The sequence below is a fragment of the Aethalodelphis obliquidens genome, unplaced genomic scaffold (genome assembly GCF_003676395.1).
Source record: "Aethalodelphis obliquidens isolate GAN/ISIS:26980383/991018 unplaced genomic scaffold, ASM367639v1 scaffold22, whole genome shotgun sequence".
Lineage (NCBI taxonomy): Eukaryota > Metazoa > Chordata > Mammalia > Artiodactyla > Delphinidae > Aethalodelphis > Aethalodelphis obliquidens.
Window position 1 is genome coordinate 16,677,183 of NW_020837966.1, and position 27,538 is coordinate 16,704,720.

The 27,538-nt window shown below is 41.6% G+C and overlaps 1 protein-coding gene across 1 annotated transcript; it reads left to right on the forward strand.

Moving 5' to 3' along the window:
• Window positions 1-2,840: 2,840 nt before the first annotated feature.
• ARL6IP5 (ARF like GTPase 6 interacting protein 5) lies at window positions 2,841-26,126 on the forward strand. The gene is made up of 3 exons (XM_027121366.1): window positions 2,841-3,605; window positions 22,142-22,359; window positions 24,342-26,126. The coding sequence occupies exons 1-3, from the start codon at window positions 3,430-3,432 to the stop codon at window positions 24,512-24,514; spliced, it is 567 nt and encodes a 188-aa protein (XP_026977167.1). The 5' UTR covers window positions 2,841-3,429; the 3' UTR covers window positions 24,515-26,126.
• Window positions 26,127-27,538: the final 1,412 nt, after the last annotated feature.

Sequence of the window (27,538 nt, forward strand, 5' to 3'; positions counted from 1 at the left end):
CACTCCCACTGGCTCAGAGAGACAGATAAGAAATAGCCACCTGTCCTTGCCACTAATGAAAGTAACATGCAAGCAAAACCTTGCAACAGACTTCATTTTAAATGGACTATAGCACAAACTGTTAGATTATCCACTATGGTTTATATACAGACAGATAAATATCCTGGGTGGTCACATCTAGAAGCACAGATTTGGACAGAAGAGCCCCAGAAAGGCTTTATGTTGAAGCCAATCCCCCTGAATGAACAATGAACAATGACAAAGAGCTGTGACTAAAAGCATTTCAAACAGAGCCTGAAATAAAGTAAGGATTCCACATGTGTTCATTTTTATTTTAAATAATTTTATGATAAAGGTCGAAATGTGTAGTGGAAAAAAAAAGTCTCTCATAGTTAAACCAGAGAGAGAAGGATGGTTAATATTTTAGGAGAGAGGAAGAAAGGGATCATGTTATATACAGCTATATCCAGATTTTTTTCATTTCTTTGTTTTTAAACCTCTTTGGAGGTTTAAACAAATAAATTAAAAAACACTGAACAAATGTTTACTGGATATCATTTGCCTATAATCAGTGAGTAATGCTATTATTACTAACACACACTTGACAACTTATGGTCATGTGGTCCTGAGCAATTGGAAGGTAAAAGTTCTTGGTCACAGCTCCTAATGGGGTCCTACTGGGGCTCCCACACTGGTCTGGACCAAGATGGTTTACTCAGCTTGCCCACAGCACGGCTTCTTGAAATTCTTAAGCCCCAAGGAATTCTTCACCACCCTCTGACTTCCTGTAACTAAGCACCAAGCCCTGGCACACCTCTATTTAGTACTCCTCTCACTGTCTTGTATTTAAGTTTAGGTTTCTACTGCATTGCAAGATCCTTGAAGGCACAACAAGACTGCGTTCTTTTCACCTTTTTCACCTGGAAAGGACTCAAAATATGTGTTGGCATCCTAGTGATATTTTTCAACATTTTGTTTTGCTATCAAGTCTATCCGGATACAACCATAGCAATAAAATTGCAACTAGATAGAGAAAGGTCAGTGAATGTTCACTATAGCAGCGTAGAAAACAACTCAGGTTAAAGCAGTGTTAATACCATACAGATGAATCAAGTCCTGTATTATGATTATGATTAATAACAGTAACAGTAGTATCTAACAATGTGCAATTACTATACTCTAAACACTTCCCATCCAGTATTTTATTTATCTTCACCTGTATGGCAGATGTTCCTATTACACCCACTTTACACATGAAGAAACTGAGGCTGGAGGAGATTAAGTAATTTCTCCAAAGTCATTCACCAGCAACGAGGGAGCTAGGACTCTAATTTTGCTCTCTCTGACTTTAAACCTTCCTGTTTTTCCAGAATCAAGAAAATGTGAGAGCTCAGGAACATTTTCACATTTTAAACTTTATTTTAAAAGCGTCATCTAGTGGCCACGGACCACTACAGGGCGTGAGTGGCGGGTGACCAGAGCGGGCAAAGCTTCATCTGTATTTATAGCCGCTCCCCATCGCTCACACTATTGTCTGAGCTCCGCCTCCTGTCAGCATTATGGTGAGCTGTATAATTATTTCATTACATATTACAAGGTAATAATAATAGAAATAAAGTGCAAAATAAATGTAATGCGCTTGAATCATCCCGAAACCATCCCCCCACTCCATCGTGGAAAAACTGTCTTCCACAAAACCAGTCCTTGGAGCTAAAAGGGTTGGGGACCGCTGATCTAGGCTATATCTTAGCGATTGGATTCAATCACCAAACTTTCCTAAACATCAGTGGCAGGAGTAATTTCTTAGAGTCATTGAAATTTCTTAACTGGCTTCTGAATCATCAAGGGAAATCAAATTGTCGTCTAGACTTTGCATTACGTATATTTTATGGCTTTCCAATTTTTTGAAAATTGGTAGTCTGAGGAAAGTGAATTCAGTTTTTAAAAACAGCACCACTTGAAGGTTTAAAGACTTCGTTATCTTACATGCTAGCATCTTAGAAATCTGCCTACCACACAATTAACCAAAATACTTTATTCTTATGCATCTTGATAAAAGGAGGTTTACTTTATCAACCAGCCCCTTAACTGAAAAAAAGATGACTCTTCAGAAGCCCTAGAAGGAAATTGACAACTAATACATCTCTTGGTAGTTCTTTGGGCTGGGATACAAAGCTATCACGTACATATTAAAATACTGTGCTCCCTTACAGATGTTCACAGATATTAGGATAAAACTAAGAAAGCAGGACTTCCCTGGTGGTGCAATGGTTACGAATCCGCCTGCCATTGCAGGGGACACGGGTTCAATCCCTGGTCTGGGAGGATCCCACATGCCGCAGAGCAACTAAGCCCGTGCGCCACAACTACTGAGCCTGCGCTCTAGAGCCAGCTAGCCACAACTACTGAGCCCGCGGGCCACAACTACTGAAGCCCGCCCGACTAGAACCCGTGCTCTGCAACGAGACAAGCCACCACAATGAGAAGCCCGTGCACCGCATGGAATGGTAGCTCCAGCTTGCTGCAACTGGAGAAAGCCCATGTGCAGCAATGAAGACGGAATGCAGCCAAAAAAGAAACAAAGAAAGAAAAAAACTTAGCTTTTTCTGGAGTCGAATCCACGTTTCTGCCCAGAAAATACTGGGTGCAGAACAATTAGTTCACTGCAGACCATTGTTTAGTTTCAAACGTAAACAACATGCTCAGCTCAGGGCTGAAGTGACCAGAGTGCCCACTTCATCAGACCAGCACAGTAGTTGTATAATTTTGCCCCCACAGAACAGAGATAGAGAACAAAGAAGAAAAGTGAAAGAACAAACCAGCCCTTCCGTTCTACACGTCCTTCTTTCCCATTTTGCCAGTCTCATTTCACTCATAGTGACTCATGGTGAAACAGAGAAATATGTGAATTGCATTCGGATGTGCAAAGGTTAGTAACTACTTAATTTTCAAAACCAGCTCATCCTCCAGAAACACTGTAGTTGCCTTCCACTCCATTTCATTTAGATTGTCTTCTGAACAGCTGCAAAAATTGTCCTTAAAGTCCAGACGACATTCGTAGATTAGACCCTCAAAAGGGGAATTTTAAAGCACGCTGTATTCGGACTGCCCGGGAAGGCATTGCCACTTCTCTTCAGACAGGGGATTTCCGCCGATTTCTTTCTGTTATTTCACATCTGTTTTGCACTCTGCTCCTTGCTCTGTTGCGGGCCCCCAGTTTTCCTGTAACCAACCACTTAGAACCAATCAAGAAGTAAAGAAGAGAAGAAACGCCCGCCCGCTCCCAATTTCTTTTGTTTCTCTGCCCGCCAACCGCAGAGCCGACCGAACCAGAGCCGCTGTCATCTTTAACCCCGCTCAGCTGATCGGTTGCCGCCGCCGCCGCCGCCAGATTCCAGAAGCAAAGAACAAGAAGCTGGGAAGCCAGACATGGACGTGAATATCGCTCCGCTCCGCGCCTGGGACGATTTCTTCCCAGGCTCTGACCGCTTCGCCCGTCCGGACTTCAGGGACATTTCCAAATGGAACAACCGCGTGGTGAGCAACCTGCTCTATTATCAGACCAACTACCTGGTGGTGGCTGCCATGATGATTTCCGTCGTGGGGTAAGTGGGGTCCCCCTCCCGGGTACTGATCGGGGTCAGCACCGAGTGGGATCTTGGTGCAAGATCCCGGGATGCGTAAACGCTCTCCAAGACCAGCTCCTGTCCTGACAACTGCAAGCGGCCAAACCAGTGGAAACTTGTTCGCAGGGCGAGGCCGCAGCAATCTGGGGGCCCTTTTTTTTTTTTTCCGCGCCTCGGGCTGAAGAGTGATGGGGGGTCCTGGGGTGAGGAAATGTTGCCAACCTCAGGCAAGAAAAATATGACTTCTTTCCCGCTGTACCCCAATTACGCTTTTGCTGGGGGTGATATTTGTAGCGCCCCAGTCTCTTAAAAATAAGGAGAAAGAGGAAAGTGGCGTAACCTTATGCTGGGGCTGGCTGGGGCGGACGCCGCCCTGGAAGGCTTGGGGCGCCAGGGTGTGGATCCGGACTCTGCCTTCTGGGGTGTTAGTGTAGAAGGGGCATCAGAGAGGCGACTCTCTTTATAGGTTTCTCTGCCTAATGCCTGCCACATTGTACGGGAAAGCTGAGCTTGGGAGCAGAAGGGTGGGTGTAGCCTGGTGGCGCATCTCCCAGTGTGGGGTGAAGTCTGCCATGACTTTAGAAACGGTGTCCTTTTGCTCTTTTTTCTTCCAGTAGTTGCCAGGCATGGTCACTTTATCTTCACACCCGATCTTAAAATTGTGTCCTCTGTTAATATGCGATTTCACACAACACCTGTTCTTCTAGAAACCACTTTTTCTGGTAGTTCACCCTTTAAGAAATGCTTCACTCACTTTTGCAAGATGGGGTGGTGATATTCTAGATCTTGCTGATCCCATGCACCTTTAAAGAAAAAAGCACCCTCAGACTTTATAAAGAAACCCACTTGCCATTAAAGAAGTGTCTGGCATTTCTATTTGAAAGCAAACACAGAGGGAAAGCAAGCTGGCCTGGGAGAAAGGAAAAATCTAAACTTGTAAAGGGTGGGAAAGGGCAAATAGGATGGTTTCTGTAGTTGGTTTGCTGTTCTTTGGCATATTTATTGAGTCACTTCTCTGTGCCAAGCTTGGGCACACCAAGATCAATCACACATGAATCCTGACCAAAGGGCACGTGACAGTTGTTGAGAAGATGTAGGACCAAATACCCAGCACAGGGGGGAGAGGGAGAGTTCACAGTTTCTGGGTGTGGTTCAGAATATCTGCCCCCATGCAGAAGTGGACTCTCATTTGTGTGACTGAATAGACAATTACACAGATCCTCATGATGTGTTGCTTAAGGAATTTCCAACTCAGAATGGCTTGGTGTGTGGACAGCATGGGCTCTGAACCGACTCCGAATTATACAGCAGCCAAGTTAAAATTAGTTGGAGTCAGACAGGCCTGGAGCAGCTGCCTTCTGAACCTTCCCCTAGCTTTATGCTTAAGGCTTATTTCTCTGAACAATAAAAAAATTTCTTTAAAACAAAATCTCTGGTAAATAGGATTGCCTCTGTTGTTTTGCTTTTTCTTTTCTCTTTCTTTGTAAAGGCATCTTACCTGGTTGTCTAGCTATGGGTCTTTTTTTTTTTGAGGTACACTCCCCCAAATCTAGATATAGGGCAAGATTTGACACAGACCAATCAAATGTACAGAAAAAAACCAAAAACAAACAAAAAACCTTGCTTTTCAAAAAGATGTACTGCCCAGATCAGACACAAGCTCCAGCAGCATTGCTACCTTGATGGAATTTATTTTTCACTATGAATGCGCTGACTAAATATAGCTCCTTCATTGTGGTGTCTTAGCCTACTAACTCAGGCAGTTTGGGGTGTTGGCCCTTCCTATTTCCCTTTTCAAATAGGAGATGGGGATTGGTAGTCACATTTTTGAAAGTGAAAGTGAAAAGTAGCCATTTCATTTTTGTAAAATGTCTTTATTGGAGTATAATTGCTTTACAATGGTGTGTTACTTTCTGCTGTATAACAAAGTGAATCAGCTATACGTATACATATATCCCCATATCCCCTCCCTCTTGTGTCTCCCTCTCACCATCCCTATCCCACCCGCCATTTCATCTTTTAATTAATCTTATCTTTAAAAACTTACAAAAGATACAGGCTAGTAAGTTGTTCTGAAAATTGTGTGCCAAGTGTGGGATTCCCTTTGTACCCCAGTAAAACCTGGTGTGACATCTTCAACTGTTTCCTATGCATCTACAAATGCACAGCCTGTAGTTCTTTCCAGATTGCACTTTTCTTCCTTTATAATTTAATAATAATAAAAGCTAACATTTATTGAGTGCTCTGTGTGCCAGGTACTTTGGTAAGTAATTTAGCAAATTCCCTCATACAACCCGATGAGATGAGACATTATTATTGCATTATTATTGTTGTTATTATTAGACCTGAGGCTCTGAAAGTTTAAACGACCTGCTCAAAGTCACAACCCCAGACTCTTAACTACTATGCCATCTTCCTATGAGTCATGAGGTTTGGAATTGTAGTATCTTAAAGCTGGAAGAAACTAAATGTCTTCAGGGTCAGGGAGGCTTAGTTGATGCCAGAATGTTTCTGATTCTAAACAGGACTCTCCTCTTTTGGTGATATCAGTAGATGGGAGGGTCAGAACAGAGCTGGAGGCTGTTTGACTGGATTCTCTACTGGCATCTGATGGTTTCTCATGATATCTTGGTAGAGTGTGTGTGAAAATGTGGCCTGGGTGTTTTCCGGGGAAAGGACTGTGTTGGAAGTGTCTTCTTCAATGGTACCATCCCCTGCTGGACAGAAGGGACCGCCAGGTCATTGTTGGAGGGCTCTAGCCTCAAGTCTAAAGACTTCTGAGAAGTGGATATTATCTAGCTCCAAAACACCCGGAAGGGCTGCCCAGACCAAGATGGAGATTAAGAGGGATTAGGATAGACACAGATCTGTGCCTGAGGGCCTGATCAGTCAGGGCCTGGTAATCCATGGTTAGACGTTTGGTCTTCATCCTAAAAGCATGGTTTCCCAGGCATATGACTTCCACTCGGGAGATCTATTCGGCCTCCTAGATTAAGTCTAAGTCTCTTAGCTAATAGTCCTTGTGGGGGACAGTTGTCATACCTTCCGGCTCTTCACAGAGTAGAAAGTAGTGGTTAAGAATTTCAGCACCAGAGCCTGGTTAAGTAAATTTTGAATCTCAACTACCAGTCAGTAGCCATGTGACCTTGGGTAGGTCACTTGAACCACCCTTTGCCTCAGGTTCCTCATCTGTAAAATGAGACTAATGATAGTACCTGCACTGTAGGGCTTTTCTGAGGATTATCTGAGTTAATATAGGCAAGTTTCTTAGAACAGTGTCCAGCTCCTACTTTTTGCTTCACGAAATTTATTTTGGAGTTTTCATTATTATTTGTATCATTGTTGGTGTTATCATTGACTTAAGGAGAAACACAGATAGCATCTGTATCCCAGCAGCTCCATCCACCCAAACACCAGTCCCCAACTTACTCATCTCCTCCTGCTTCTCCTACAGGATTTTGCCCCCCACTCCCCACACGTGTGCACACATCTTGTCTGGTATTTACCCCACAGGCTTTTAATTTGTCTCTTCACTTGTCTTCACTCTGCACTATTGAGTCCTTGAGGCCAGAGACTGTGGGTTTTTTAATTAATTAATTAGTTAATCAATCAATTTGACTGCACCAGCTCTTAGTTGCAGCACGCAGGATCTTCGTTGCGGTATGCGGACTTCTTAGTTGCGGCATGCATGCGGGATCTAGTTCCCTGACCAGGGATGGAACCCGGGCCTGCTGCATTGGGAGCGCAGAGTCTTACCACTGGACCACCAGGGAGTTCCCTGTGGGTTGTGTTTGTGATTATTTTTTTCTTTTTCTTGTTGTTGTGGTTAGCATTATTTTTATTCCCTGGATCCCCAAGGCCTACAATACAGCAGATGTTTAGCTGGCGAATGCAAAGAATAAATAAATGAACGTAAGGTTTCAACGTGATCACGGGGGCAACTTTTAATGGAATAAATTATTTTGAAGCACATAGCAGCATGCCAGCACATAACAGCAACATGCTCCTGGAGTGATTCTAACTGGGTCGTTGCTGACAGTGCTTACTACGTATTGGTTAGGATTACTATGGTGTAAAAATTCAATTTTAAAAAGTTTAGAATTCAGAATCTTTGCTAATTCATATTGCCCTTGCAAATTTGGTGAAATACCCTTCTGTAGTGTTTCTCCACCTGGGTTCTGCTGACATTGTGGATCGTAGAATTCTTTGTTGTAGGGGGCTGTCCTGTGTATTGTAGGATGTTTAGCACCATCTCTCCTCTCTACTATGTGAAGATTGATAAATCAGTTTTCACTTGTTTTATTAGTAAAACATAATTTGGAAAAAAAAGTGCCCTCCCCTTCAGTTGTGACAATCGAAATTGTCACTTATTGTTTGTAGATTTTTTGATGATGGCCATTCTGACCGGTGTGAGGTGATACCTCATTGTAGTTTTGATTTGCATTTCTCTAATGATTAGTGATGTTGAGCATCCTTTCACATGTTTGTTGGCAATCTGTATAGCTTCTTTAGAGAAATGTCTGTTTAGGTCTTCTGCCCATTTTTGGATTGGGTTGTTTGTTTTTTGATATTGAGCTGCATGAGCTGCTTGTAAATTTTGGAGATTAATCCTTTGTCGGTTGCTTCATTTGCAAATATTTTCTCCCATCCTGAGGGTTGTCTTTTGGTCTTGTTTATGGTTTCCTTTGCTGTGCAAAAGCTTTGAAGTTTCATTAGGTCCCATTTATTTATTTTTGTTTGTGTTTCCATTTCTCTAGGAAGTGGGTCAAAAAGGATCTTGCTATGATTTATGTCATAGAGTGTTCTGCCTATGTTTTCCTCTACGAGTTTCACAGTGTCTGTCCTTACATTTAGGTCTTTAATCCATTTTGAGTTTATTTTTGTGTATGGTGTTAGGGAGTGTTCTAATTTCATTCTTTACATGTAACTGTCCAGTTTTCCCAGCACCACTTATTGAAGAGGCTGTCTTTTCTCCGTTGTATATTCTTGCCTCCTTTATCAAAAACAAGGTGACCATATGTGTGTGGGTTTATCTCTGGGCTTTCTATCCTGTTCCATTGATCTGTATTTCTGTTTTTGTGCCAGTACCATGCTGTCTTGATTCCTGAAGTCAGTATAGTCTGAAGTCTGGGAGCCTGATTCCTCCAGCTTTTCTTTCTCAAGATTGCTTTGGCTATTTGGGGTCTTTTGTGTTTCCATACAAATTGTGAAATTTTTTGTTCTAATTCTGTGAAAAATGCCATTGGTAGTTTGATAGGGATGGCCTTGAATCTGTAGATTGCTTTGGGTAGTACAGTCATTTTCATGATACTGATTCTTCCAATCTAAGAACATGATAGATCTCTCCATCTGTTTGTATCATCTTTAATTCCTTTCATCAGTGTCTTATAGTTTCTGCATACAGGTCTTTTGTCTCCTTAGGTAGGCTTATTCCTAGGTATTTTTGTTGCAATGGTAAATGGGAGTGTTTCCTTGATTTCTCTTTCAGGTTTTTCATCTCTAGTGTATAGGAATGCAAGAGATTTTTGTGCATTCATTTTGTATCCTGCTTCTTTACCAAATTCATTGACTAGCTCTAGCAGTTTTCTGGTAGCATCTTTAGGATTCTCTGTGTATAGTATCATGTCATCTGCAAACAGTGACAGCTTTACTTCTTCTTTTCCGATTTGGATTCCTTTTATTTCTTTTTCTTCTGTGGTTGCTGTGGCTACAACTCCCAAAACTATGTCAAATAATACTGGTGAGAGTGGATAACCTTGGAGCTCGTCTCTGGAGCTCCCATAGGTTTTGGGTCGTCATGTTTTCATTGTCATTTGTTTCTAGATATTTTTGGATTTCCTCTTTGATTTCTTCAGTGATCTCTGGTTATTTAGTACTGTATTGTTTAGCCTCCATGTGTTTGTATTTTTTACAGATTTTTTCCTGTAATTGATATCTAGTCTCATAGCGCTGTGGTCGGAAAAGATACTTGATATGATTTCAATTTTCTTAAATTTACCAAGCCTTGATTTGTGACCCAAGATACGATCTATCCTGGAGAATGTTCCATGAACACTTGAGAAGAAAGTGTATTCTGTTGTTTGTGGATGGTATGTCCTATAAATATCAATTAAGTCCATCTTGTTTAATGTATCATTTAAAGTTTGTGTTTCCTTATTTATTTTCATTTTGGTTGATCTGTCCATTAGTGAAAGTGGGGTGTTAAAGTCACCTACTATGATTGTGTTACTGTCGATTTCCCCTTTTATGGCTGTTAGCATTTGACTTATATATCGAGGTGCTCCTATACTGGGTGCATAAATATTTACAACTGTTATATCTTCTTCTTGGATTGATCCTGTGATCATTATGTAGTGTCCTTCTTTGTCTCTTGTAATAGTCTTTATTTTAAAGTCTATTTTGTCTGATATGAGAATTGCTACTCCAGCTTTCTTTTGATTTCCATTTGCATGGAATATCTTTTTCCATCCCCTCACTTTCAGTGTGTATGTGTCCCGAGGTCTGAAGTGGGTCTATTGTAGACAGCATATATACGGGTCTTCTTTTTGTATCCATTCAGCCAGTCTATGTCTTTTGGTTGGAGCATTTAATCCATTTACATTTAAGGTAGTTATCAATATGTATGTTCCTATTACCATTTTCTTATTTGATTTGGGTTTGTTATTGTAGGTCTTTTCCTTCTCTTGTGTTTCCTGCCTAGAGGATTTCCTTTAGAATTTATTGTAAAGCTGGTTTGGTGGTGCTGAATTCTCTTAGCTTTTGCTTGTCTGTAAAGGTTTTAATTTCTCCGTCGAACCTGAATGAGATCCTTGCTGGGTAGAGTAATCTTGGTGGTGGATTTTTCCCCATCATCACTTTAAATATGTCCTGCCCCTCCCTTCTGGCTTGCAGGGTTTCTGCTGAAAGATCAGCTGTTAACCTTGTGGGGGTTCCCTTGTATATTTGTTGTTTTTCCCTTGCTGCTTTTAATATGTTTTCTTTGTTTTTAATTTTTGACAGTTTGATTAATATGTGTCTTGGCATGCTTCTCCTTGGATTTATCCTGTATGGGACTCTCTGTCCTTCCTGGTCTTGATTAACTATTTCCTTTCCCATATTAGGGAAGTTATCAACTATAATCTCTTCAAATATTTTCTCAGTCCCTTTCTTTTCCTCTTCTTCTTCTGGGACCCCTATAATTTGAATGTTGGTGTGTTTAATGTTGTCCCAGAGGTCTCTGAGACTGTCCTCAATTCTTTTCATTCTTTTTTCTTTATTCTGCCCTGCAGTAGTTATTTCCACTATTTTATCTTCCAGGTCATTTATCCATTCTTCTGCCTCAGTTATTCTGCTATTGATTCCTTCTAGAGAATTTTTAATTTCATTTATTGTGTTGTTCATCATTGTTTCTTTGCTCTTTAGTTCTTCTAGATCCTTGTTAAACGTTTCTTGTATTTTCTCCATTCTATTTCCAAGATTTTGGATCATCTTTACTATCATTACTCTGAATTCTTTTTCAGGTAGACTGCCTATTTTCTCTTCATTTATTTGGTCTGGCGGGGTTTTACCTTGCTCCTTCATCTGCTGTGTGTTTTTCTGTCTTCTCATTTTGCTTAACTTACCGTGTGGGCTCTCCTTTTCACAGGCTGCATGTTCGTAGTTCCCTTTGTTTTTGGTGTGTGCCTCCACTGGGTAATGTTGGTTCAGGGAGCTGTGTAGGCTTCCTGGTAGAGGGCACTGGTGCCTGTGTTCTGGTGGATGAGGCGGGATCTTGTCTTTCTGGTGGGCAGGACCACATCCAGTGGTGTGTTTTTGGGTGTCTGTGACCTTATTATGATTTTAGGCAGCCTCTCTGCTAATGGGTGGGGCTGTGTTTCTGTCTTGCTAGTTGTTTGGCATGGGGTGTCCAGCACTGTAGCTTGCTGGTCGCTGAGTGGAGCTCAGTCTTAGCGTTGAGATGGAGATCTCTGGGAGAGCTTTCACCGGGAGCCGGGAGGCCTCTGGTGGACCAATGTCCTGAACTTGGCTCTCCCACCTCAGAGGCACAGGCCTGACACCTGGCTGGAGCATGAAGACCCTGTCAGCCACATGGCTCAGAAGAAAAGGGAGAAAAAAAAGAAAGAAAGAAAAAAATAAATTAACATTATTAAAATAAAAAAATAAATTATTAAAAAAGTAAAAAGTAATTAAGAAGAGAAAAGAAAAAAGAAAGAAGAGAGCAACCAAACCAAAAAACAAATCCACCAATGATAACAAGCGCTAAAAACTATTCAAAAACAAACAAACAAACAACAAAAAAACCAAAAACGGACAGACAGAACCCTAGGACAAATGGTAAAAACAAAGCTATACAGACAAAAATCACACAGAGAAGCATACATACACACACTCACAAAATGAAAAAAAGAAAAAATATATATCTATAAATATTAAAAAAAAAAGGAAGAGAGCAACCAAATCAATAAACAAATCTACCAATGATAATAAATACTAAACTAAGATAAACGTAAAACCAGAAACAAATTAGATGCAGAAAGCTAGCCCCAAGTCTACAGTTGCTCCCAAAGTCCACCACCTCACTTTTGGGATGACACATTGTCTGTTCAGGTATTCCAGAGACGCAGGGTACATCAAGTTGATTGTGGAGATTTAATCCGCTGCTTCTGATGCTGCTGGGAGAGATTTCCCTTTCCCTTCTTTGTTCGCACAGCTCCTGGGGTTCAGCTTTGGATCTGGACCTGCCTCTGCGTGTAGGTCGCCTGAGGGCGTCTCCTCCCGCCCAGACAGGACGGGGTTATAGGAGCAGCTGATTAGGGGGCTCTGGCTCACTCAGGACGGGGGGAGGGAGGGGTACGGATGCGGTGCGAGCCTGCGGTGGCAGAGGCCGGCATGACGTTGCAGCAGCCTGAGGTGCGCCATGCGTTCTCCCGGGGAAGTTGTCCCTGGATCGCGGGACCCTGGCAGTGGCGGGCTGCACAGGCTCCCCGGAAGGGAGGTGTGGATAGTGACCTGTGCTCACACACAGGCTTCTTGGTGGTGCCAGCAGCAGCCTTAGTGTCTCATGCCCGTCTCTGGGGTCCACGCTGATAGCTGCAGCTCACGCCCATCTCTGGAGCTCCTATAAGCAGCGCTCTGAATCCCCTCTCCTCGAGCACCCCAAAACAATGGTCCCTTGCCTCTTAAGCAGGTCCAGGCTTTTTCCCAGACTCCCTCCCAGCTAGCTGTGGTGCACTAGCCCCTTCAGGCTGTGTTCCTCAGCCAACCCCAGTCCTCTCCCTGGGATCTGACCTCCGAAGCCCGAGCCTCACCTCCGAACACCGCCCCCCCACCGCCCCGGTGGGTGAGCAGACAAGCCTCTTGGGCTGGTGAGTGCCGGTCGGCACCGATCCTCTGTGCGGGAATCTCTTCGCTTTGCCCTCCGCACCCCTGTTGCTGTGCTGTCCTCCGTGGCCCCGAAGCTTCCCCCCTCTGCCACCCGCAGTCTCTGCCCGCGAAGGGGCTTCCTAGTGTGTGGAAACCTTTCCTCCTTCACAGCTCCCTCCCACTGGTGCAGGTGCCATCCCTATTCTTTTGTCTCTGTTTATTCTTTTTTCTTTTGCCCTACCCAGGTACGTGGGGAGTTTCTTGCCTTTTGGGAGGTCTGAGGTCTTCTGCCAGCGTTCAGTAGGTGTTCTGTAGGAGTTGTTCCACATGCAGATGTATTTCTGATGTATTTGTGGGGAGGAAGGTGATCTCTATGTCTTACTCCTCCACCGTCTTGAAGGTCTCTCCTTAGCTAAAGTATTGATACTTTATCTCCATGTGGCCCATGTTGGTGCTACCACTGGGTGGAAACTAGAGTTACCACTTTTTGCTTTTAGTCGCTTAAGATGGTAAGGAGTTTCTTCTATCTGAAAAGAGTATTACTGTAATCTTTTCAAAATGAGTGTGGTCCCGGGACTTCCCTGGTGGTCCAGTAGTTAAGAATCCATCTTGCAAGGCGGGGGACGCCGGTTTGATCCCTGGTCGGGAGACTAAGATCCCACATGCCACAGGGCAACTAAGCCCACATGCCACAACTACTGACCCCACATGCCACAGGAAAGATGCTGCGTGCAACAACTAAGACCTGACGCAGCCAAAAAATAAAAATAATTTTTTAAAAAAATGAGTGTGGTCCCATAATATGTTCCAGGCTGGTAGCCATCAGCATCTGGTTTTAAGAAATGGGCAGACTGTTTGCCCCTTTTACTGCAAAAAGGAAGAAAAACCAAGTTTCTAGCTGGTAGAGGAAGAAAAGAAAGAGCCCTTGGGTGGATGGGAATGTATTAAAACCTTTGCAGATGAAATCAATTGCATAAACAGGCTGAAACCTAGTGGAAATGTTTCTGAGATTCCTTAGCCAATTCTACAATATTACTCTATTTGTGTTGTTTCATTTGTTCACTCCACAAAGAATATGAGGCACTTACTGATTTCTCAGGCACCGGGCCGGGAGATACAGTGGAGAATGAGACAGCTGTGGTTCCTGCCTTCACCATGTTTATAGAGGCACCAAGAGGATGCTGAACACATAAGAATTAATTTTTATACAAGTGCACAGAAACATACACATATATAAACACACATCATTTTCAACCTGACTTACCTGATCTCCCCTATACGTTATGATGCCAAATCGCAAAACTCTCCAGCGTCAGAAATGGGAGAGGCATTGAGTATATGGACGGGGAAAGGATTATTAAACGGAACCATCCTCACCTGCAGCAGAGATGCCTTCTACTCAGTTGGACAAGTATTTGCTGAGCACCTGCTACTTGCCAGATACTGTTGGTGCTCTGAGGATACCAGCAGGAGTACAAGTCCACCCAGCCATCCCAAATCCTCCCAGAATTAATCTCTTCCTGCCCTTCCACGCACTTTTATTTGCACTTGAGGCACTGCACATGGCATGCTGGCACATGTCGTTCTGGGGCGGGTCATGTGTTTCTTCTGAGTACAAAACTTTAAGAGGTCTGTCAACACTCAGTGAAATTTTAATCTCAAAATTCTTCCTCAAGTAAGAATTCTTCTGTTAAATCATCTTCTGACACTATGTATATAACCTTGTTCTTCTCAACATCTCCCCATACACACTTTATTTTTTAAAATATTTCCTGCGGTTGGTAGTTTCTATCCCCTTTCCCTATATAAGGATTTACAATGATTCTGGGTAAATGTTCAAGTAAATAGGCGGATTTGGGGCTTCTTTTTTACCCCTTTCTAAGAGGGCAAAAGCTCTCGATCAACTTACTAGGGGCAGAGAGCTCTGTACAGGAAATGCAATTCTAAAAGATGAACTGGACCTGTACCAAATTGAACAGCACCCTTGGAGATTTTTTATTTTCCTTTTGGACAAGTGAATCACTCAGCTTCAGAATACTTATAACATCCTCCCCTGGCTCTTGTAACGAGCTTGGCTTCTTGTTTCAGGGAACACTTCCGTGCCCGTGATCTTAAGAAAAAACCTGTAGGCTGCATCTCCGTTCTGCAAGCATTTACCATAAATAGATAGGATTTCCTGGCCTTTTCTCCCAGGGGGCATTCGTGAAATGGAGACACCTGGAAGACAGAAAGCCCATCTGAAGTGGAAAACCGGGGCTCTGGCTTCTGCTTCTTCTAATCTGCTTTGTATCCCATCAGTGAAGTCTTCATCTGCAGGAAACAAAAAGGAATGCAGAAATTGGGGTTAATGGGAGGTAAATAGACAGGAACTGCTTGTAGGAAGGGAGTTTATGTGTCACCAGGCTCATTAGCATTTGTCCAAACCCCTGTCCTCTCTCCACAGTGCTGTAAGAACTTGCCATGTGACAACCATTTAATCAACTCCACTAAAAGCATTCAGAAAGAACAGTTTGTAAACAAATATCTTTCCACTTGAGTTCTAAAGCATTATTGTGAGATTAACTGTGGGTTCCTAATTGTTGAAGGCAGTGATCAGTGTACGTGAGGGTTCATTATACCATTCTCTCTACCTTTAGAAATTTGCTGTAAAAAAAGTTTAAAAAGGATCTGTTGCAGTCTAATTAGTCCCTTGTATAGTGACTATTTGAAGCTCCACGGCTAGGGGAGGGGTGAGACTCATGGCTTCTAACCCAGGTCCAAGCTGTTGCTAATAAAAAATAAAACCAGCAATGAGCTTGATAAATATGAAAGAAAACACGGAGGTTCATATGTCTTAGAATGGATACTTTTTACATGCCACCTGCTGCCAAGACAGTGGATCATTTGGATGTGTTTAGTTTGATGGGACCAGTACACACGGTGTGATAAGTATTCAGTACACAGCGAGTATGCAATAAATACTATGAGCTGAGCTGATTCAGTTGCTTAGGAAAATCTCAAGGTTAGGTTACTTTAACCTTTCTGTGACAAAGGAGTCTGATCCCTGCCCCACCTTAACTGCCTGTGATCATTAGACCCAGGAGACACCGATCACATTTACTCAAAACTGATTTGTACATTTACATTTGTCCTTTATAGTCAGAGATAGTTCTTGCCAGGAAGGAAGCCGTGTTGGGATACCAAAATAGCCACAGAAGAAGGTTGGGATTATCTGAGGAATCCAAGGGCAAGAGGGCCTATATAGACAGGTCTGCAGGTGGATGAATCTCTCTCTGTCCCACCCACTCTCCCTCCTGGCCCCCAGCCAGCACTAGTGACAGAACTTACAAAGATTCCTCCTTCCAGCGAGCCCAAGGGCCCTGCGATTTCATCTGATTATCTCCTATGTTTGCACAGGAGTTTCTCCTACTTTTGGTTTTTGTTTTGTTCCTTTCATCACAACTCTGTGAAGGTACAAAGACGGGGACCGTTTCTACAGTAATACTTAGTGTACAGTGAGAATAATCGCGATTTGTCCAAGATAACTCTCTTGTCACTTAATTCCTGGCCATAGAAAGTTGCTGAGCTTACTTTAAATAACATGAAAATGTGCTAGATTCTCACTTCCCCTTTTTCTTTCTTTCTACAAGTATTTACTGAACTCCTGCTCTGTGCCAGCCACTGCGCCAAGTGCTGGGGAGAAAATGTCACGGTCCCTGCCCTCATAGCGCTTGGTCTCTAGTGGGAGACAGAGACATTCATCCAATATTCATTCAAATAAATATCAAACTGCCACTGGGTTCAGAGCTATGAAGAAGAGGCAGACGGTGCCAGGATGTGGTCAGAGAGACTGAGAAAAAGCTGATTAAGCTGAGATTCGAAGAAGATAGGAGTGAATCAGGCAGAAAGAACGGCTTGTGCTCAGGCCTGTGATGGCCAGGGGCAGGGTAAGTTCTAGAGACAGATAAGAATGCCAGCAGATGGCTTGCAGAATCAGGAGGCGGCGGTATGAAAAAGCTGACAGGCAGAGATGGTGTACCCCTTAGCCATCCCTCATACTGATGATTCAAACTGTCCCTTCGTCCTGAGAGATGCAGCTTAAGCCAAATTGCAGACTTGGTGGGTGAAGTGTGACCTGAATTTCCGGCCACGTTTACGCCCTCAGCTCAGCCCCATTGTCCCAGGTACAAACTACATACCCTGGCTGCAGAGGCAAGCAGGGGCCAGACCCTGAGGGGCCTTGTAGAATGTGGAAAGAATCTTGTTTTTATCCTAAGAGTGATGAGAAGCAAGAAAATGGATGGGTGGATTCATACTGGCAGTGACCCCTCTGGTTGTTTAAGAACCTCAGAAAAACATCACCAATTTAGAGAAGTGCACTGTGAGTAGATTGTTCCCCGCTTTCTTGGTGAGTCAGGCTTCCTCAGGAACCAAACTGACAAAATAGCTTTTTTGGGTTAGAAAATTGGAACTCAGTGCAAAGCTGCTTCTGCTGCTCAGAAAATATTTCACCACCTCTTTGGCTCTTGCTGGCATCACAGCATGGCAGGCATTACCAAACGTGCACTTGAGTTGATCTGAAGATCTCTGTTCGGGTAAACTTTTATCACCAGCACTGCAATTGGTGGCCTTGGGACAAATTTATTAACTTATCTATTCCTTACCTTGCTTCTATGTAGAATGAGGTGTGTTTTCAAGATCCATCCTAGCTCTAAAATTCTACTGTTGGCCGAGATTTTTTTTTTTTTTTTTTTAGCAACTTGTGCTGAAACTATAGCTATAGCTAGCTGAGTCATGTTGGCAAGTTTAGGACCTGTGTCCACAGCCACTCAGAGCCGCCTTCCTTTAGAGAGAAATGAGAATGCTGACGGATTTCCCAGAATGATCCTTAGTTGCTTACCCCAGCTGGAAGGACAGGGTTCTAAAATGGTTGAGGGGGGAAATCTCTGAAGCTGGTTAACAACACAGAATGGGTTATATTATGAATTGCTGTCACAATTACATCAACTGGCACTGTTTTTCTCCCCCGGATCCCTTTGACTATGTTCCTTCACTGCCCTGGGCCTCAGTTTATGCATCTGTTTAATGGGACTGGGGTGATTCCTCTTTGACGAGGCTGCTGGGATTCTAAACTTTTATACAACTGTCAGTGATTCCACCAGAATTTTTAACTATTACGTTTATCTATCAACTTTTTAATTGGATAGGATACATATGTAAGTAAGTATATATTTTTAACTCACAATAGAAAAACATATTGTTTTTGATTTGTAAAACTAGGTCCTATTTTCAACAAAGATAGAAAATCACGATCTCGCTCTCTTTTCTCTCCCTCCTCTCTCCCTCTCTCCTTTGCTTCCCTCTATCTTCCTTCCTCCCTTCCCCCCTCTCTCTCATTCACAGACTACCAAAAAATGAAATAGCACCCATGGAGTCCAATGGCATTTGTCCACATGAAAGCTGGGGTGGCACATTTATGGAAGTTTTGTCCTAAAGGTCCCTGGGCTTCATTGTGACTGATGTCACTAAGAACCCAACTGTTGAGTAAAACAGCTTTACTCATCTCAGTCGAGAACTGGTTCCCAAACTCCTACACTCACTGGAAAATGAAATTAATCTCTGGAGGGTGGTCTATTTTGCTCCAAGTAGAGGGAGGTGCCAGGGCAGTGGGAGTAGTGTGCATTTTACCCTTTCTTAGAATGGAATTGCCCTTAAGCGGAGTAAGGAAGAAAATCATTTCTGCTCCAAGTAACTTTGTTCATTTTTTTCCAGCTTGGAACTTGGTTTAATTACAGATCATGGCTGGGCACGTGGTAAGCTAAAACCACTTCCCTTGAACATGAGCAACAGGAACAGGTGAAAAGCAAATCTGGAATTGCTGAGTCAGGCCTGGATTTTTCATTGTTCTTTGTCCTGGGCTTTATTTAGACATTCAGCCTAGGTATCTACCTCACTTGTCCCGAGAAAAATAGAAACAGTTTGGCATGCATTTTAGTATATGCTACACCTCGTGAATTGTTATTTTAACAGATATTCTAGGAAGAACTGCGCCGGAGACCTTTGACACTTTGCCACCAACCAGCCATCTCCTATTTGCAGCTTATGCAAAGGAGTTTCCTAAACTTGAACCCTCTGCTCTGCTTCTTTGAGTTGATGTTGATTTTGTCAACATCAAGGCTATGTAAAAGGGTTTGTCTCTTTCAGGCACCTTTCCCCCATTTCTTTTATTTTTAAATATCAATTTTTTTTTTATTTTCAAGTAATACATGGCTATTGAAAAAATATGAAAATAGAGATAAGCAAATGGGAATATATTACTAATGATCCTATTACCCAGTATAACTACTGGAGTCTTTTGGTATCATTTCTCTCAGAATCTTTTTGGTGCTAGAAATGAAATTTATTAATCTGTGAGAGTTTCTGAGCCTCTCTACCCAGTCTCCCTACCACTAGCTAAAGAGGATTTTGTTTTGGCCCTGTCCAAGTCTTCCCTTCCCCAGACCTATAAGGAAATTTTTGTCTTTCCCAAACCAATTCCAGGGTCAAAGCTGGAGACATGGTATAAGCCAGATAAAACTGTGAAAAAGAAAAGAAAAAAGAACAAAGAGACGAAGAGACCTAAATAATAAAAAACTGACGGAGGAGGACAGATAGACTAGCACGTGTGCTGGAAGGTGGGAAAGCTTGCAGGGCGGGTGGTGGATTGGTTACAAGAGGATCTAGAGAGTGGGCAGGACACCAAGGTTTGGATGGGAGAAGGAAGAGCTTGGCTGTGCGTATGAATTGAAATTGCATTAATGTTATTGGAGAGATGAGGCAAGGTAAGATTGGACTGTTGTAGTTGGCCTGTCCCAAGCCGGCGTTGTGGGGCTGAGGAGCAGTTACTTTTATATCTTTTTTTTTTTTTTGAATTAACCATCCCATAGTCTTTTTTCTTTTTCTTTTCTTTTTTTTTAAAGATCAGGTTTTAGTTTTTATTTTATCTTTTTTTTTTAATTTATTTTTATTGGCTGTACTGGGTCTTAGCTGTGGCACGCAGGATCTTTTCGTTGCAGCGGGCGGGCTCCAGAGCGTGTGGGCTCTGTAGCTTGCAGCGTGCAGGCTCTCTCGTTGAGGTGCGCGGGCTCAGTAGTTGCAGTACGCGGGCTTAGTTGCCCCACCACATGTGGGATCTTAGTTCCCTGACCAGGGCTCGAACCCGTGTCCCCTGCATTGCAAGACGGATTCTTAACCACTGGACCACCAGGGAGGTCCCCTTTTACATCTTTATATTTCATTTTTTATATATTCATTTTATTTCTGATTACAAAATAATTTACGAATTGCAAAAATTTCTACTTCTGAGTTATATAACATAGGCGCTAAATCCACCTACCAGAGAGAATTGTCACTTTTACCCAATCAATATATTATTGTCTTCCCACATTATTAAGTATACTTTGACTTTTTGAAAACAGTTGTATATGCCACCAGTTAGTAAATTGTTGGCCACATAGGTTGTTTCTAAAGGTTATAAATCATAAATACCACTTGTGTGAATACTGTTACAGTTCAGTCTTTGCATTTTTATTCACTTCCTTAGACTATTCTAAAGAGGCGATTTTTGCCTTGAAGGGTATAAGTATTTGCAAGAGTTCTGAATGAAATAAGCAACTTATTATTGTAGGGGTTAATTTTAAATTACGTGCTACTACTTTTACCACTGTTTAACTCCGTGCATTTTGGTAGAAATTTTTTACTTTTTCAAAGGAGTTGGACACAACTTATGTCCCTGATTTCACCCATTAAGATATGCAATACTTTCACTCCTATTTGAAACTATTTAAAACAGCTTTTGTGTTTTAGGAGGCAGAATCAGAGCTAAAATTTAAAGGGATTTTTTTAAAAAAGAATCTTAATTGTCCTAAATATGCATCCCAATATGAATATGACTCCTTCATCTGTTCTATTTCAGAGAAAGTAAGCTCTGGGCATCACCTTTCCTTATCCTGTCTTCCAAATCAGTGATGTTAATATTCAGAGCATGATGGTAACACACTGACCCTCCTTGTCCTTCCCAAGCAAAATGCTCATTAGCCTCTTAGAAGGGTAAAAAGTTAGTAATTCATCATACGTGCTGACCACAAATGTCTTGTTAAGGATTCTGTACACATAGTGGGGTGGGAGGGTTGGGCTGAGTGGGGCTACAATGCCCAGTCATTCTCACTTATGAAATACTTGATCTAAATTTCCTCTTTATAATGTGTTTCCCCCATTATCAACAGTAGAGTAACCTTTGCTTCATGTAACAATGAAACTGGAGGTTCTATGCTTGGAAATCTCAGTTGATGACCCATCTCCTAATGATACTCTGGGCCTTTTAAAGAATTATAATGGCCTCTCCGTGCCAGGAGTCATAAACCCAAATGCCTCCATGGGCCAGGCAGCTTATGTGAGAGAGCAGTGCAGGGGAGCTGTTAGAAAAACAATATTAATGGCAGCTCACTGGGGGCCTCTGTGTCAGAGATGCCATAGATACTGGGGGTGGGGGGTGAGGGCTGAGGCTAAATGGAGAGCATTTATTCTATCTAAGTGAGAAGGCACTCCAGCCAGTGGCTGACCTGGGAAACTGGACCCAGTTTTGTGAGATTTTCTTGTTTCCAGGAGAAGCAAGAAATCCCAAGATTTATGGATTTAAAAAAAAAAAAAAACACATTGGGATTCAAGTAAAAGTTTTAAAAATTATTGCACAGTCCAAACACAAGTGTGACTGCAGACCGGATCGGGCTCATGGAGCCCACTGTGTGACCTGTACTCCACATTCGTCTAGCATGGCAGCTTCTAGGAGGATTTAAATAAGCCCTTGGAGCTCAGAAAATACAATCAACGTGTACTAGAGCCCAGGATGTATAAAAGCTAAAGACAGCCCGTCCAAAAGAGGGGCTCTAGTCTTTTAAAATGCTGGGCCTCTATTGAGACGGGCTATTTGATGGGAGTCACACTGCCTCAGTGGGAAATCTTTGCTCCACTATTTTCTAACCTCTGTGCCTAAGTTTCTTCCTTTGAGAAGTAAATTGATAGCATCTACCTCATCAAGATATGATTAAATGAGACAACTTATATAAAAGGCTTAAGTAAGTACTTTGTTGTTACTCTTCCTCCCCTTCCTCCTTTTCTTCCTCCTGACCTGGGCTCCCTCTTTTTTCATATCCCAGGTTCCTGAGCCCCTTCAACATGATTCTTGGAGGCATCGTGGTGGTGCTGGTGTTCACGGGCTTTGTGTGGGCAGCCCACAATAAAGACATCCTCCGCCGGATGAAGAAGCAGTACCCCACAACGTTTGTCATGGTGGTCATGCTAGCCAGCTACTTCCTCATATCCATGTTTGGGGGAGTCATGGTGTTTGTGTTTGGCATCACTTTTCCTTTGCTGTGTAAGTGAACCTGGGCCTTCCTTTCCTTATATCATAAAGAAATGTAGGCGCGATCATTCAGTGGGAATAACCTAACCTGTTTCTGAGGTGTGTTGGCAGGTCTACAAAATTATCAGAATTTTCTGAAACAGCAGATCAAGGCCTAATAGTCCATTAATTGCACAAATACAGTAAACAAAACAAATACGGATCGCAAGTCATACAGCAGAAAAGTGGTATAGCCTGCACTGGAATCCAGATGTGTCTGATATCAGAGTCTGTTCTCAGGCGTTCAGTGCCAGGCATCCTGTGGTGACAGAGAAATGGATGTTTACTCTCTACTTACTCAGAAGATCAAAATTAGTGTTGAAAGTTTTGTAAGTTGGCCCAGAATATAGATACCAAGTACTCCAATTCTGGTGAAGAGAAATAGACATTTTCTAAAGTCTATATGCCTTGTTTACCGAGATTCCCAAGCACTTGAAGCCTGAAATAGAGAACAGATAAAATTCCAGTCTCATCAAGAGAAATCTGATTAAAATTATAGTGTATTAAGTGACAGGAATATCCCTTTCACTTTTAATAGCATTTCACGTGTGCCGCTATACCATTAAATAAAATCAATTGCTTGTTTAAGGTTTGTTAGATTAAGCCCAGAATATTTATATGTGAATCTCATACCTTATTGGATAAAATAATTGAATCAGTAAATTCAGACTTTTTGAAATACTCTTCAGGTTTTCTTTATGTGCTACAGGCTAGTACTTCAGTGATTCTGCTTAAATGCACAGCTTGTAAAAACACAAGCCAGGGTAATGAAATGTATCAGAAGTCAAGAGTCAAGGGCCCAGGTTTCTATTCCTAGACCTGCTGGACACCAGCCATGGGATCTGGACCAGTTATCCTCTATGGGCTGTAGTTCACTCATCTATAACAGAAGGAAATTAGACAATATCAGTGATTCCCAAACTTTGATGATTGGGAGAATCATCCAGGATGATTTTTAAAAATATAAATTTACCAGCTACATCCCTTGGGGATTTTGATTCTTTGGGTCCACAGTGGTGCCCAAAGACCCTGTATTTTTAGAAAGCTTCTCAAATGTTTCTAACGGCCGCTCTAGATTAGGAGCCTCCAGAGAGAACACACATCAGTGCGTCTCAAAATGAAGGTCCAAAATCGCCTACGTCAGAAGCATCCACAATTAGAATCATCCACAATGATTACTGAAATGTTACATTCTGGCATCCTACCTCAGTCTTAACAGGCTGAATTTTAGGTGATGAAGACTGGGAATTTGCCTACTTAACCGTCTGTCCAGGCGATCTGTATGTACACAGAAGTTTGAAAACTGCTGGTGCAGATCACCCAGTGTGTCTGTTTAAAATACAGACTCCCAGGACCGTCCCTTTAAGATTCTGGTTCAGAAGGTCTAGGGGAGAGGCCAGAGAATCTTTATAAACAAACTCAGGTAATACTTAATAGTCAGGCAAATCTGGGGAACACCAGGTTACATAAGGCCCATAAGACCCTTAGCTTTTTATCTAGACACCTATACCCAACACTATGGAAAACTGCCCCATAGCAGACATTTTCTAAGAGGACTTCACCTGCATGCCTCCTGCAGGGACAAAATACAGGTAATCCCTGAACTGAGCATGAGCTCTTTTCTGAAATGCTTGGTGTTCAGTTGCTTTTTAGTGAAGTTGGAATCGCATGGATTCACTTTGAATTTCAGGGCATTTAAGTAGCATCTGAAAGGTAATGATATCAATGTGTGAAGGGAAGAGAGTGGCAGCCAGATTATGGTCCTTGCTGCTGAACACAACATTTTCCTGCACACACAAAGAATACTTTATATAAAGTCCAAGGATCCATGTGGGGACTTGGATCAATGAGAGAACCAGACGGGACTGTAGCTAACAGAGAAAGTTTCTGCTACAAGTGTGAAGGGAAACAGAGAACCGTTGCTTTGATGCTAACCACGTTTCACTTCCCTGTAGTGATGTTTATCCACGCATCGCTGAGACTCCGGAACCTCAAGAACAAACTGGAGAATAAAATGGAGGGGATCGGTCTGAAGAGGACGCCCATGGGCATTGTCCTGGATGCCCTAGAACAGCAGGAAGAGAGCATCAGCAAGTTCACTGACTATATCAGTAAAGTGAAGGAGTAAATAGAGCTGACCTGCTGATAGGGTTGCAGCAGAAATCGGGTTGCAGTTTGTCCTTGTCCAGACCTACTTTCCGTTTGTGTTTTTGAAATACGAGGTGCACAAACCATCCAGCTATCCATGGCAGCACGCACGGAGAGGCCACCCTGTTCTCCTCTCTGCTGTTACGGAGAAAAGGCCTCAAACTGAAAGAAACCACCCTCCTATTATGTCTGAAGTTTCAAGTGTGTTTATGAAAGCTGATAGGAAATGGGTCGCACTTATTTCTTAAGGGGAATAAAAGAAAAGAATTACGGATTGTACTGCAACAGTATGGTTATCTTGTAGGAAAAAAGTAATTGTAAAGGATCAAGGCAATATGAGTAAATGAAAAGACTACTGAAGGAGAGGATGTCATGCATTAGCCTGTTTTAATCCCCCTCAGCATCCTTCAAAAATATTCCTTCCTTAGGATTATGATATGTGGGGTATAAGTAGTTTTTATTATTCTTTAAAATCAAAGGTGATCTCGATCACTTTGCCTCCTGTTTGATGTGCAGTGGATAAACCAGTTGTTTCTATTTTGTTTATAAATATAAAGCTAGCTATTTAGGAGAATATTTTGTCAACCTTTTGTAAATTTTTGAAGTGCTAGTAATATGTTCTCACTAGAAGGCATTTGTTGCAAACTAAATATCCTCTTCTTTAAGGAGGTTACAGCTCTGTAACCTGTATTATTCTTGACGGTCTTGTTAAAAAACAAACAAAAAAATCAGAATAAAACTTGAGTTTCTATTGCACAGTTTTTGTTGTTATAATGACAAAAAGGTGTCCAAGATGATGTTTCCCTTTTTTCTTCACTGTTTAATTTTTAACTGGAACATTTAGAAAGAAGGAAATGAACGTGCATTTTACTAATTCCTTAGGGGCAGAAAGAGGACAATAATAGCTGATCTTTTGAAATCTGAAAAGCATCTTTAGATGACCAAGCAAAAAGACCTTCAAAAATGGGAGTGATCAACAGCTTCTGCAGTTCATAAAAATATTAGATAGCACTTGGTACAATTATATGTTTTTATAGCTAGACATTAGAATTAAGATAGCATGAGTTTATATTTTCTATTACTTTCTTCCTTTCACTTCCCATGTATTTAGAAATAGATGATACAACATGTTTTCCTTGCCAATTGCGTGATTTCATAGATGAATAGAAAATATTTAGCTCTCCCTAGCATGGAATTAGGAAGACATTTGGAGCAGTACTTATTGAAGAGACCCTGTATGTCCTAGAATAGGAAGCAATGCATAAGCTGCTCCTGCTTTTTTCTTGCATTTTAATTTCTTAGCCGACCTGCAGCCCTTCTCTCTAGCAAAGCGATATCACCATGACTTCACATACATGGCCTAGAATTTGTACCCATAGCCAAATATGAATAAAATTTATCAAAGATTTTTTTTTTGGGGGGTGAGACTTTATTTACTGTGCATCTGTGTTAAATGTCTGAGAAACTCAGTGACAGCCCTATAAACACGCAAATATTCTCTCTGCAGCAAAAAACAGCTTGTGTTTCAAATACTGTTAATAAAACTGTAATACTTTATTAATTTCCAGCCAGAATAAAACTGAATACTAATGGAATCCTTTTTTAAACCTGGCATGGGCTTATACATATTTTAGACCCATTTTCTACATGGTGAAATCTGTGGACTAAATGCAGTAAATTTGGAGAAAGTGACGATGTGAATGAAAAAAATATACTCATTACAATTACTAATGGTTGGTGGTCAGAATATAATAGAAAACTCTAGCATGGAAATGCTATAAATTATTTCACTTTAAAAACAAGTTAAAATTTTCAGTTAAGGTTTTTAAGGTGGGAGTGGGTGAATAGAAAAAACAAAGCATAATATGAATGGCTTCACCTGTTTCTTGACAAAACCTGTGTAATGAGGCAGTAAATTTGAATTTGGATCATCTTTCCTTTTTGCACATCTAAGAGTAACGTCCTCTTTCAGGACTATTCACACTTTTTGAAATTCCTGGCTTATTTATTAATACTGTTGCTGTATAAGCAAACACATAAGAGCTTCCAGAACTTCAACCACTGATACACATTAAGCTTAAAGATGTTCAGAGTGCTTTGTCCCATCAGAGTTCAGCCTCTTAAATGCAGAATATGCTAGGTACTTTAAAAGTTTTATTTATCGCAGCGTTTTTTAAACCATCTGGCTTTGTATGCAAGGATGCTTTATAGAAATGGTAAAGTAAGAGAAAACAAAACTCTCAGCCTTGGGGCATTCTAAAATTAGTTACTTGATTGAAAACTATATCTATTTAAATTTGGATACTTTTGTACCCACTAAATTATCTTTAAAAAATGGAAACATCATATTTCTTTCCCATGGCTTGTCCTTCGAAATAATGTATTGTTTGTCCCCATTAAGTCCATGCTCTCCTAGCCTGTTTTGCCTGTGATGTACCACCTAGGATTATATAAAAAGAGAAAGAAGGCAGGTGCCAATTATTTGCTCAGGTGACGAAGACAGAAAAAGCGTGATTTCCTGATTTCTAAGGTTCATGCCACTTCAGTACAAAACTTCAGATTCTATGCACGCAGAGACTTGAATGGATAATTATGGGCTCTAGGAACTTGGAAAAAGAAAGGACACTGGGGATGGAGCTGTCTGGGAGATTTTTGTGGCGTCTCTCAGGATACTCCATAGAAGGGTCAATGGAAGCAAAAGCATGAGGATGTTTTATCAAGCATAGTATCTATACAACATTGTAAATCAACTATACTTCAATAAAATTAAAAAACAAAACAAAGGTGAAAGAATAGTATAAAGGATCTGTGGCAGATAAGACTGAATTACTAAATTGAAAACAGGCAATGGAGGGCCTTGAATGATAGGTTAAGGAATTCAAGGTTAATCCTAGAGCAAGTTTCCTTAGATTTTTGACAAGAACAAGATCAAGGTCATTCACAGACTAAACTTAAAAATATATCTATGTGTGTATATATATATACATACTTAGCTAAAACCTAA